The sequence below is a fragment of the Perca flavescens genome, chromosome 11 (genome assembly GCF_004354835.1).
Source record: "Perca flavescens isolate YP-PL-M2 chromosome 11, PFLA_1.0, whole genome shotgun sequence".
NCBI lineage: Eukaryota > Metazoa > Chordata > Actinopteri > Perciformes > Percidae > Perca > Perca flavescens.
Window position 1 is genome coordinate 22,813,540 of NC_041341.1, and position 12,316 is coordinate 22,825,855.

General features: G+C 41.5%; 1 protein-coding gene across 2 annotated transcripts in view; it reads right to left on the reverse strand.

Moving 5' to 3' along the window:
- Window positions 1-12,255, reverse strand: part of smarcal1 (SWI/SNF related, matrix associated, actin dependent regulator of chromatin, subfamily a-like 1) — a 13,491-nt gene extending 1,236 nt beyond the window's left edge. The window contains exons 1-14 of one of the 2 annotated variants that reach the window (XM_028591784.1): window positions 11,459-12,255; window positions 11,018-11,372; window positions 10,266-10,316; window positions 9,866-10,126; window positions 9,701-9,751; window positions 9,432-9,615; window positions 9,022-9,172; window positions 6,476-6,637; window positions 6,296-6,361; window positions 5,349-5,489; window positions 4,358-4,576; window positions 1,481-1,551; window positions 1,153-1,255; window positions 690-872 (exon numbers count right to left, since the gene is read on the reverse strand). In XM_028591784.1, the coding sequence (XP_028447585.1) occupies window positions 690-872; window positions 1,153-1,255; window positions 1,481-1,551; window positions 4,358-4,576; window positions 5,349-5,489; window positions 6,296-6,361; window positions 6,476-6,637; window positions 9,022-9,172; window positions 9,432-9,615; window positions 9,701-9,751; window positions 9,866-10,126; window positions 10,266-10,316; window positions 11,018-11,372; window positions 11,459-11,809 (2,349 nt within the window). In that variant the 5' untranslated portion in view covers window positions 11,810-12,255. The remainder of the gene's footprint in view (window positions 1-689; window positions 873-1,152; window positions 1,256-1,480; window positions 1,552-4,357; window positions 4,577-5,348; window positions 5,490-6,295; window positions 6,362-6,475; window positions 6,638-9,021; window positions 9,173-9,431; window positions 9,616-9,700; window positions 9,752-9,865; window positions 10,127-10,265; window positions 10,317-11,017; window positions 11,373-11,458) is intronic. The other variant, XM_028591785.1, reaches the window with a different exon arrangement.
- Between the last annotated feature and the right edge of the window lie 61 nt (window positions 12,256-12,316).

Genomic DNA, 12,316 nt, shown 5'->3' on the forward strand with positions numbered 1-12,316 from the left:
AAAAAAAAAATATATTCATTATTCAGGCTTGAAGATGCCAAAAGTTGAAATTAAAGCACTATTAGGATTCCTCATGGCTTTGGTTACTGGCACAGAGGTGGAGTACAGGAGTCAATTCATAATGAATCAAGCTTTTGCAGATTTGTCCCCCTTTACTCCCCAATTTTAGAATACCCTATTTGACTGTACTGCGATCCGGATCACATCTCTGTCACTGCAAACTCCACTGTTAGCATAAAGAGAGAGTGGGATATTCACATGATGCCTGGATGAAAAATGGCAGCTAAAAAAGTAAAAAATTCAATCCCAATGTACGTACAGTATATGAACAAGAACAGTACTATCCTCCCTTTTTCCCCCCTCTTCCTGCCTTCTAGCGGTTACACAAAGGTTACGCAGCGCAGACACTGCAGGTGCACAGCTTTCATGTTAGCAAAGCATTGCCAATTTACGTTAAGTAGAAGACTAGAAAGTAGGAAATTTGCATTCATTTGGCCACCTGAGGAATACAAGTAAGCTCTGTTTAGGTCACCCCCAACTCCTCCTGAGAAAAATTATCTGTCTCTTTACACTTTTTACTTTCAAAATTGAGTCCCAAATAAAAATACTACAAAACTAAAATGTGTTCCTAATAAAAGTAGTAACAATGAGTACACACTCTTTTGTAGCAATAACTTTCCATGGCTTACCCCGGGGTTCCAGAAAAGCTCAGCGAAGACCACCAGGTCAGCAGAGTGCAGGGTGAGACCCATGTTAGCTGCAGTGACGGAAAGCACAGCCACACAGGTCTTAGACGAGTACTGGAACTTGTCACACAGCTGCTGCCGTTCAGCTGAAGGAGTGGACCCATCAATACGGATGTGACTGACATTCTGTAAGAGAAATTAAAAAGGCCAGAATGGATTTAAGTAGCGGGCCAATACAAATCAACAACCCTTCCTTGTTAAACTTATAATGACGAAAAGTAGTAGTAGTACTAATCCTCAAATATGCTGCCCACACTTGTTCCCTGCAGCTACTGATAAGAGTTGACTTTAACTCCCACGAAAGAGCCAGTCTGGTTAAAAAAAGTAAAAATGCACTCTATGTCAAAATTACATTCCTTTGTATATAAGGCTTTTGTGCAGTCTGTTATCAGTACATCTGACTCACCTTTTTTACTAGTTCGGTGATGATATGATCCAGGACTAACTTATGATGGGCGAACACTAGAAACTTCTCCCTCCCACACTCCAGCATGTCTGTGATGTACTCCCTGGCAGTGACAGAAACAACATAGCTCTCAACGGTTTCAACAAAAGCAGTGAAATATTCAGTCCTATGTGTATTTATTAAAACTCTTCAAGTTATCTCAAATCCAGTGCAGTCACAATGGCTTGACAAAAGGTTCGGATTCATTTTACATTTTAATCTCACTGCTCATCACATCTGAGCTGATTCCACTTGCTGATCCCAGACCATTAAAAGGGTCTGTACTTACATAATGGCTTGCAGCTTGGCTTCAGCTGTGTGGTTATAAAAGATGAGGAGGGCTTCCTTCTCTTTCTTTTTCTGAAAAAAAAAAGCACAAGATAAGAACGGACAGGAAATTCTGATTGAGGATTTGATAAGACTGCCATTACTCTGAGGAGCAGTGTGATAAGTAACAATCACGCTAAGCTTCTTTCTCCCATCAGATTCAGATTCACTTTATTAGCCATTTGCAGTGTAACCTGCATTGGAAAAAATGTGCAAGTAGCTCAAAGTGCAAAGTCAACACATCAGAGGACACAACATAAAGACAGACAAACAAAGCCACATGAAGCCTCAATATTAAAAATGCTCAATATAAAAATGCTGTACAATGAAATCCATACATAAATTTAAAGTGCCTAGTTTAAGATGCTTTGTTCAAAGCATTCACAGCTTGTGGAAAGAAACTGTGTAAATGGCGATCAGTAGAACATTTGGCAGAACGATACCTTCTCCCTGAGGGAAGCATCTCAAAGAAAGCCCCTGCTGGATGGCCTGAGGCATCATTAGCCAGTTGTAAAGCTCGATTCAGTAGTCTAGCTTTATATGTAAACTCCAGGAGCGGAAAAGTGCAGCCAATAATTCTGCTGGCTGAGCGAACCACTTTATTCAAAGCCTTCTTCTCTTTTTGAGTGAGATTACCAAACCACACAGTAATACAACTGGTTAGGACACTCTCAATTACACAATAGTAAAAATTCAATAAAATCTTAGTATTTTGAGTAAACTCTCGAAGCCTACGTAAAAAGAAAAGGCGCTGTCTCGCTTTCTTAGCAATATTAGTCGTATTAGAGCTCCAATTCATCTGCACATCAGAATCATGAATAGTAATAGGCAACTGAATCCTATTGTGACAAAAATCAATAACAAGTTCACACGTTTTTGAAGTGTTCAAAAGCAATTGAACAACATTCTCCACCTCCTCGCGATAATGAGATTCATCGTTTGAGCTGATCAGCCCAATGATGGTTGTATCATCGGCGTATTTGATTATGACATTATCATGAGATGCTTCGAGGTCATGAGTATACAATGTAAACAGCAGGGGGCTCAGAATACACCCCTGCGGTGAACCAGTGCTAACATACAGCTCATCTGAGATACAACCATTGATTTTGACCCTTTGTGGTCGACAAATCAAAAAAAGCTGAACTGTAGTCTATAAATAGCATTCTAGCATATGATTTATGTGCGTCTAGATGCTTATAGACAGAGTTTAAAGCAAAAGAAATGGCGTCCTCAACACTTCTGTTTTTCCTGTATGCAAATTGTAGTGGGTCCACAGACACAGGGATTTGATCTCTGATAAAATCCAACACCAACCGCTCAAAAGGTTTTCATCAGGACAAATGTGAGGGCCACTGGCCGATAGTCATTCAGACACGTCACAGGTGTCTTCTTGGGCACTGGAATTATAATTGATCTTTTAAAGCTAGCTGGAACAGTGCACTTCTTCAGTGACATGTTGAAAAGATCTGTCAGAACAGGAGCAAGTTGCTCGGAGCACAGTTTAAGGACACGGGGAGGAATACAATCCGGTCCAGGTGCCTTCCTAACCTTCGTCCTGGCCAAAACCCTCTGGACATCCTCTTGAATGATGTTAAAGCTCTGCTCATTACAAGCAGGAAAAACAACAGGTTCAACATTTCCAATTTCAAAACGACAATAAAACTCATTTAGTTTGTTTGGCAAGGATGGATCAACATTAGTGATAGATCCTCCTTTAGGTTTCCAAGCAGTGATAGAATTTAACCCTTGCCACATACGTCGTGGGTCCCCCTCCATGAAATGACCCTCTATCTTAGCTCCATAAGCTCGTTTAGCAGCTTTTATGGACCGCTCCAAAGAATATCTGGACAGCTTATAAGCAGCGGCGTTACAAGATTTAAAAGCCACGGCCCGCTGTTGCATTTTCCTATTCACATCCGCATTGTACCACGGGTTCTGACTAGCATGCCGTTTTATTACCTTTCTTGGAACACAGCAATCAATGCAAAAGTCAATGTACCCAGTCACTGCATCACAATACTCATCCAAGTTTTCTGAATGGAACACAGACCAATCGGTAGCATCAAAGCATCCTTGTAGTTTCACTTCACTCTCCTTCGTCCAGCACTGAACAATACATGACGAAGGATTTGATTGTTTACTCCTCTGTATATATGTAGGAAGAAGTAACACAGAGGAGTGATCGGATTTTCCAAAGGCTGGTCTGAGACTGGATTTATAAGCAGATTTTACATGAATGTAACAGTGATCCAGGATGTGCGCTCCCCTAGTTGGATGTTTAACATGCTGATAGTAGTTGGGAAAGGCAATTTTAAAATTACATTTATTAAAATCACCAGCTATTATAGCCACAGTATTAACCTTGGAATTCTCAGCGTATCCATCAGTGTATAAATACTTAAAATAAGACTTGCTGTAGTATTCAGGGACGGTTTTAAAGCATTTGTGTGTGCTGGCAGCCTGAAAAGGACTCCCTCATGTGAAGAGGACAGAACCAATACAACTTTCTTGGGCTAAACAAAGGTTATGTTTTGGGTAACCAAAGTTTATTGGATAATTTAAAAGGTCAGATTATGAGATTTTCAGCCAACATAACATATCTTAGTCTTCCAGGATCTTACTATTTTCTGTAATCCGCTTTTCTTTCAATGTGTCCTTTTGTCCAATTTAACCACTTTCTGGAAGGATCGATTCATTTTGCATTCATTTCTAAAATAGGAAGACTGTAAATTTCAGCCTGGTTTCTTAAGGTTTACGAATACTTCCATTTTAAAAGCAACAAATTCTGTGTCTTTTCTAGTTTTTCCCGGGACTGTGGTAAACATTTGTAACTTACATTGCTGTGTTCACTGACCAACTGCTTGGCAGCAGCTGACAGGGCAGCTTTTAGGCGGGTGTTGATACCATCTATGGTCACTGTGACGACCTTGCGTTGTTTAGCAGGAAGCTGAGAGAGGACGTCGCACTTAAGGCGGCGCAACATCAGACACTCTTCCAGCAACAGCTTCAACTCCCCAAGGTTAGATGAGCCTGAGTAGTCCCACCCCCAAGTCAACTAGAGAGGAAGGGGATAGAGAAGGATAGATGAGAGGAATTTAACAAAATATTAGAAGATGGTTGGATAAAAGAATGGAGCCAACATATATGAGGCTTAAGAGCAGGTAGAGAGACCCTTGTCAAGGTTCTTGTCAATCATACACAGGGATTAGATTGAATGCAATTCAAGCCAGAGACTGAAAAGCTTAAGTTTCCGTCATAGAAATTAAACTGGGATAGCTCCAGCTGGTCAGAGTCTCTATGTGGATGCCATGTTGATGTGACTTCCATGGTAGAAATAATTTTAACAGAGCAAAGCAAAAACTCCACAATCTTCAAAATGAGTTATGACCAAATTAAGAATGTAATTGGCCTTTAAATCATGTAGCGTGTCCCCTACTTGAACCCACCAAATTTAATTAAGGAGATTAGGTGGCAAGAGCAGAGCAACACAAGAAGCGTGGAGACAAAAAAAGAAATCAGTGGAGGAATCCGCTGAAACCCCAAAAAACAGATTCAATGTATTCACTGTTCACCCACTTACACCGACTTAAAGTTTCACCTTTATAATCCTATTGTTCTCAGCAGACCTGTCAAATTTCCCCACCTCAGTGCAAATACTGGACATCCCATTCAAGGAACTGCAGCCTATAAATATGAGTGAGGCGGATAAATAAATATTCACTAATCCAACACCTAAAGCTTTCGATGTTCTCTGAGGTGTACTAGAATTACAGCTCAACAGTATTAAGCATCACACTTGGACAGACGATTGTTGAGGCTTAAGCTACCTGTGTGGCACCGCAGTAGCGCATCCCAAACTCATGGAAGCGAGGGAAGAGTGTAGGTCTGACAGCCAGAATCTGGGTGTAGAGCTCAGATGGTCTGGACATTGCAGGGGTCCCAGACAGAAGAATCACTCGCTTTGCTGCCTGAGGATGGACAAACAACTCTGATCAGAGCACTGCCGAGGGAGTCTAGCTGACAAAACAAGAAATTAAACCCAACAATGAGCCAAATGCTGCGATGTTTTGGCTTCAGCTGGTTTGTGGATGTATGTTACCAGGCCACATACATACACACTACATATGCAAAACAATGATTTCTCTCTAATACAGTGACAGGGGAAACAGTCTATTAGTACAGGAATCCTATCGGAAACTGTAGCAGATGGTTGAAATGGTTAAACATTTTGAAAACATGTAGTGCAACAACTGTCTTACAAGATTTTGTGTCGAGTGGTTGAATACCAAGTTGAAATACTTGGCCAAAAGATAGAAGATCAGTAATACTGACAATATAAATGATATGTATCCTCACATGCTCTATGTTACAGAGCTTGACATATAGCTGAAATAACTGTTCTGTTGCTCAACCGTTAACAATTGAAAATTATGTTTACTTTGGGATGGATTGTGGATACATTTTGGTTTATTGGCACACATATTGTGTCCAGCCTATGTTGGTTAAGGCTATATGACAGCCAATTGTATGTAAATCTGGATCTTGTTCTAAGAGTCTTAATGAATTATCTGGATAATTTTACTGGCAAAACCTGGAACCCCCACAAATCTGATTTGTGACCTAATGTAAAAGGAACCTTTCCCAGGTTTTACCCAGCAAGGTTATACCTCGACACCATATGAATCTGCTTCTTTACACAGACAGGTAAATGTCCCTAACAAGTGGAAATATAACCTCTTTGGTGTATGTCACAAAATGAGAGAAGAATAAGCACCTTCAGCAGAGGCAAGGCTGCTTTAAAACGAGCAGTCTTCATGTTCTTCAGAAAGTGAGACTCGTCCTGCACAGAATGACAAGATCAAATATTTTGTCTATAAGATACAGTAATTCCTCTTAAGGGCAAAACAAAAAACAGCCATTTCTGAACACGGCACAGTTCAATCACACAGCTAACCATGATGAGAACATTGAAGGGTTTTCCTGGCTGCTGCTTGTCCATCCTGCTCAGCAGGTCGTAGCTGATGATGTTGACCAAACCAGAACGCAGATCGTCTTTGGCCTTCACCACCACGTTGATTCGGTCAGGACTCAGGGAGGGGAGCCAGCGTCTGAAGGCCTACAGGCATAGATACTTACTCATGTAAGTCAGAGACTCAGAGGGAAACTAAATTCTAGAGCTGTAAAGATGAATCGATTAGTTGTCAACTATTAAATTACTCCCCAACTGTTTAAATGATCGATTAATCGGTTTGAGTCATTTTTTATGAAAAAAAATTATAAATTTTAAATAAATAAAATAAAGTAAATAATCTCAGCTTTTTAAAACGGAGATAGTTAGTTTCTAGTTTCTTCACTCCTCTGACTTTTTTGGACAAAACAAGACATTTGAGTATGTCATCTTGGGCTTTGGAAAACACTGATCAACATTTGATTAATCACCAATCAACACTAATTGATTAATTGGTAAAATAACCTGCGGAATTTCTCAGAATAACAGTACTGGTGTTCAGGCTGTACTTTTCCCCTACCACTGTGAAAAAGTCAGATTCTGACATTTTTAAGGAACACCATAGAAAAATTCAATACTTTTGTGACTGACTGCTACTTATTAGAGATGCACCGATTACAACTTTCTAGGCCGATTCCGATTTTCTTTGAGTTAGGCCAGCCGATACTGATTTTAGCCAATTCAGATTTCATTTTTTCTAACCACATTACAGCACACACACAAATATTTATTTTCTATCTTCTCTTTAACAGAACATTTTGCACAGAACACAGAACATTTTTTGAACAGATAATGGATCACTATAAAATAGAACTATATAAAATACTCCTGAGTGGGAAATCCACACACACCTAAAGTGCAATGTTAGAACCATTTCCTTCTTTTCACATCCAATATCCAACTAAAAAAAATTTGATTTTGGTTTTTGGTGTCTTCCCTCCATGCCCTACTTTTTTCTTGCAGGTGTTGCATATTTCAAACTTGTTATCTTATGTACACACGCTGAAGAATTTGCAAACAGCTGACATGTTGTAGGTTAATTCACGAGGTTCCCTACATGTGTGAGAATAGTGCGGACACGCGCTTCACACCGCAAGCGGGTACGCGCGACACAACAAAAGTTGAGCAAAAAAAAAAAAAAAAAAAAGAGACTGTGCTGTCGTGTGCGTGCGTGCGTGCGTGCGTGCGTGCGTGCGCGTGCGTGCGTGCGTGCGTGCGTGCGTGCGTGCGTGCGTGCGTGCGTGCGTGCGTGCCGGCATGAAATTGGCATATGTCAAACTGACTTGCCAGTCACCGGTCATGGCTGAGCACGTGAAAACCGGCCAATTACGGTCATCGGCCGGTCTATCAGTGCATCTCTACTACTTATCACTTATAATTTATTCTAACTACTATCACAGTGTTCCCATTTAGAAACAACCAACCATGTAGTTAAGAAAAATGTCCCCTGTGGCCCAAATGTTTCTGACAGTTCACTTCTACTTGCTTTTCATTCGCCTGTCAACCTGGCTTAAACTCATTAAGTTATAGCTCCCATGTTGTGCAGTAGATTTGGCCAAATGCACAACACAAACAGTACAGATAAAAGCCAAGCCAGACGAGTAAATGTCCTTTAATGGGCCGACATCCTGCGACTAAACTCCTCTGCGATTCCAACTCCTGATTGGGGGACTGTGTTTGATCCAACATATCTATTTAGAGAGCAGACTGTCTTGTCTTGTTAATAGACAGAAGGCCATGTAAAGCTCTTCTCAAAATGTGCCACTACTGCAGCCTGGAGATGCTGCTGCAAGTTAAGCAGAGAATAGATGCTACCAAACATGAGACACACTCAGAGAAAAGGGAAACCTAAGATGAAATTTGAATGTATTGAAATTGAAAAAGGGGATAAAGAGGCTCTTTCATTTCAATAATGCCAAGTGTGGGTGCGTCATAATGGCCTTGTGGTCTAACACCAGTCTACCTTTCTTCTGTGGGATCAAATTAAAAAGGCAAAAAAAAAACATCTAAAATGATATGCAAAGTGTAAAAAAAATATATAGTTCAAGCCATATCAGCAATGTCAGGTGAAGCAGATCTTTATGAATAACATAATTCAATGAAGTAGCCAAATAAATAAACTGTTAACATCCCCATTATAACAATGCTTCAAAATCCAAATTATCATCTGCACCCATGAGATAAAGAAATGGAAGCACAAAATTCAATACTGCCATCTCCCCTACTGAAGATAAGGGACCTACAGAGTACAAGCAGTCCTTGGGGAACAGTATTAACATTCTTCAGATGCAAATGAGTTTCAGCAGAAACCAGCATTATAATGTGTAAGGGAGCGCTTTTGTCAAAAGAGACTCAAAAAATATTCTTAAGAGGGTGCCTGCTGACTTAATGCAGACCAATAATGACACCATTAAATGGAAACAAAGTGATAAACTCTAACACCTACCAAGTAATGTACCATTTTACTTCTAACACGCAGAATGCGTTTTTACCTCGGCCCAGGTGAATCGCACAGAGGAGGGAGCCACCACCAGCAAGGGCCACTCAGACCTGTAGTAAGCGGCTATACAGATGGCCTGCACAGTCTTTCCCAGACCCATGTCATCTGCCAGGAGGAGACGGCCTTGTTTAGACACCGCAAAACTACAGGGACACAGAGAAATGCTAAAAATTAAAATCCACATCAGGACAGTGAGTGGAAGTCAACTCTAATCCATCCTTATATCTGCAAACTTGAAGCCACAGCACAGAGCAATGGCACAGAAATATTGGCTTATTATGATAATTCTTTCTTCATTTATTACAAGACTGGTCAAATTATAGATACATAGCGGTTTCCTTATATTGAGTTATTGGCTACACCATGCAGAACGAGCACTAATGGCTGCCCAACGGCACCTACTTGACTCCCTCCCTCTGGAAGGGCATGAGGCTGCAGGTGAGCGAGGTGTCGATGCTGGAGAGGTCTGCTTCAGGGACGTCTAAAGACCTGGCTTCAGTCCCGTCAAACCTGGAAGAGAAAGCCTGGACTACTGCCCTGGGCAGAGGCTCCACCTCCACTGCTGCTATCCCACCGAGGAGATCCACTGGGTATGAAACACAGCACAGTCAAACAAGATGGCAAATATAACGGAGACAAACCCGGTAAATAAAGCAATGGCTGTTACTCACAGAGTCTCTTGTAATCCTCAACTGAAAAGCTCCACTTTCTTGTTTTCATGTCTGCCACACAACAAGAAAATAAAACATGCTGTATCAGAAGTCATAAAATGCAGATACAACATAATAAAAGATTGCCAAGAAGACAGAAAAAGAACGTTAATTGCATAATTTTACCATAGTTCTTTGTCGGCATCTGCTTGAATGCTGCAATGACGTCGACATGGTAACCGACGTCAACCTCAAACTTTGTCGGAGACACCAGGATGCACTGGCCCCGCAAAGTGGCTCCAGGTTTCTGCCAGCCGCTACACAGCTTCAGCAGCGCCCCCAGTGCCGCACCGTCACGAGCTCGGCTGGTGGCTGCTGCGACATCCACTGCCTCCATTCCCTCCAGAGGCCTCAAAGACACAGAGGGAATAGCAGCTGCTTCCGCCACTGCAACACAGGGTAAAGATAGAGGAGATGCAGCAGCAGCCCAAAGAACGCGACAACTCTGTCATGCCTTTAATTTCGGCTACTACAGAGAGGAAGAAAGGAGTGCATGTTCCCATGAATATTGCCCCGATGTTCAGACTTAGCTGGTGATAGTCCTCCAGGCTGAAGTTCCACATCTTTATGGCAGGGTCTAAGGCAGAACAGAATACTCCATTATTCGAAAAGACAGTGCAGACATTGAGATGGACATACAAAACCAGACAAAATCACTACATTTTGGAATTTGGTGTTCCTATTTAGAAAATGCATATTGGGTAGGATGAAAGATTTGAGTATCTGGCCTCTTCTACAGAGGACAGCTCTGAAGCTTTGGCCAGATGATAACAGTTTGTATTATGGTGAAGTTGTCATTCATTATTTGGCCTTGCAGGTTGTCCCGATTATGTGCAGACACATTATGAAACTAAGGCTGGGTATTATTTGAAAATCACAATAGCTGCTGCTACAAAACACAATATAGTAAGTCAGAACTTAAAAATGATTACAGTTTGATACACAGCCTTATTTGGTGCAGGATGGTGCATAACCTTCATCGTCTATTGAGGGTTTGTTGTTGTTTTTTGTTGGTATGAGGCCTATACATGAAATAATCAGCTCGAGAATGTTGACAGTTTTTGTTGTCCTGTCTGTCTTGATACTGTTTCCAATATCGTTCTCAATTTTCTAAAAATGTACAGACACTGATGGAGTTTATGGTTAATTACTCTTCAAACAAAAGAAAATGTTGGTCATGCATTTATGATTCAATATCCAGTGTTTGCCACATTTGTGGTGGTCTTCCACATCAAGACTCAGCTGCAAAACAGCATAGTTGCACAGGCACATACTAACCATAGTTCTTTGAGGGGATGGATTTAAAAACAGCAATCAGCTCTGTGTGGTACCCCACTTCTACTCTGAAGCGGCCCTCTGTGTGAGCTGCACATTTTCCTCTTACAGAGATGACAGGCTTTTTTGCAGGTACAGCATTCAAAGTTGATGAGCTGTAGGGCAGCTGTGCTGCAGGACTTTGGGCAGGTTTACTAGTTTGCTTGTAGAAAGGGCCTACTGCACCACCAGAGCTGTTGGAGGTGAGGTTAGGTTTGGGGTGAACAGGCTGTGGCACACCAAAGTTTCCTCCACTAGACAGGACAGGGCTGCTCACATGTTGATTTCTTGTCTGAGGAAATGGGTCAATGACTTGTATCTACAATCAAAGACAAGGAATTGGGAAATACGTTGTTAGTTTTCATCCAAACAATACATGATTGAACATTACAGCACAAATCTTACCTGTCCCGTAGAAGCATAGTTACTCTGGTTGATTTGGTTGCTAGTAGCAGATAACTGCTGCTGCTGCTTTGGGCCTTGCTTGTAGTTACTGAAGCTAGGTGAGTCTTTTTTGAAGGGCGGGACAAACCGTTTTGGTGCAGAAGCTATGTGTTGAGCCAGGGCAGCATGATCCGAGGTAACGCTCTGTTTAGAGGGCTGTAACGTTACCTGCACTGACGTACTGCTGAGGCCTGACGAACTCTGGGTATCGCTGCTAATAGTCTGTCCAAGTCTTTGGGCTCTTCTGTCCAAAGCCTTCCGTCTGTTTTCCTCAATCTTTCGCAGCTGCTCTGCAGTCAGCTGATTAGACATGATGATGAACTTTTCTGCAACTAGCTATCGTTACTCGCTAACGTTACCTCAGACTCATTCACAAATTCAAATGATTATCGGTCACACTCCGGGATGGCTTAACATCTAGCTAGTTACCTACAAGCAAGTGAACCATGTTAACCCATATGGACTAGCTTTAGCAGTACAATTATCGTTATCCTAAAAGTTCGTAAACTTGTAACGTTACTGCAGCTTCTCCTGCTAACATCAACGGTGCCAGCTAGCGTTGGCGGCGTCAGTAAAACTTACCAACATAAGCATAGCAATTAATCTACAGCGGTTTTAGACAGAAATTAGTATTCATTCGTGGAAGAGCAGATGAACAACAGTGTGATCTAAAGACGGCAAAGTTTGTACGAACGAAGCAGAGCGACACATCTTAAGCTAATTGACAATTTGCTAGTTGGTTGTCTGCCGCGCAGGAAGTGACGTATAAAAACATGAGGCACGTGGAGGTGCTGGTTGCTTGGTAATGTAAAGAAAAAA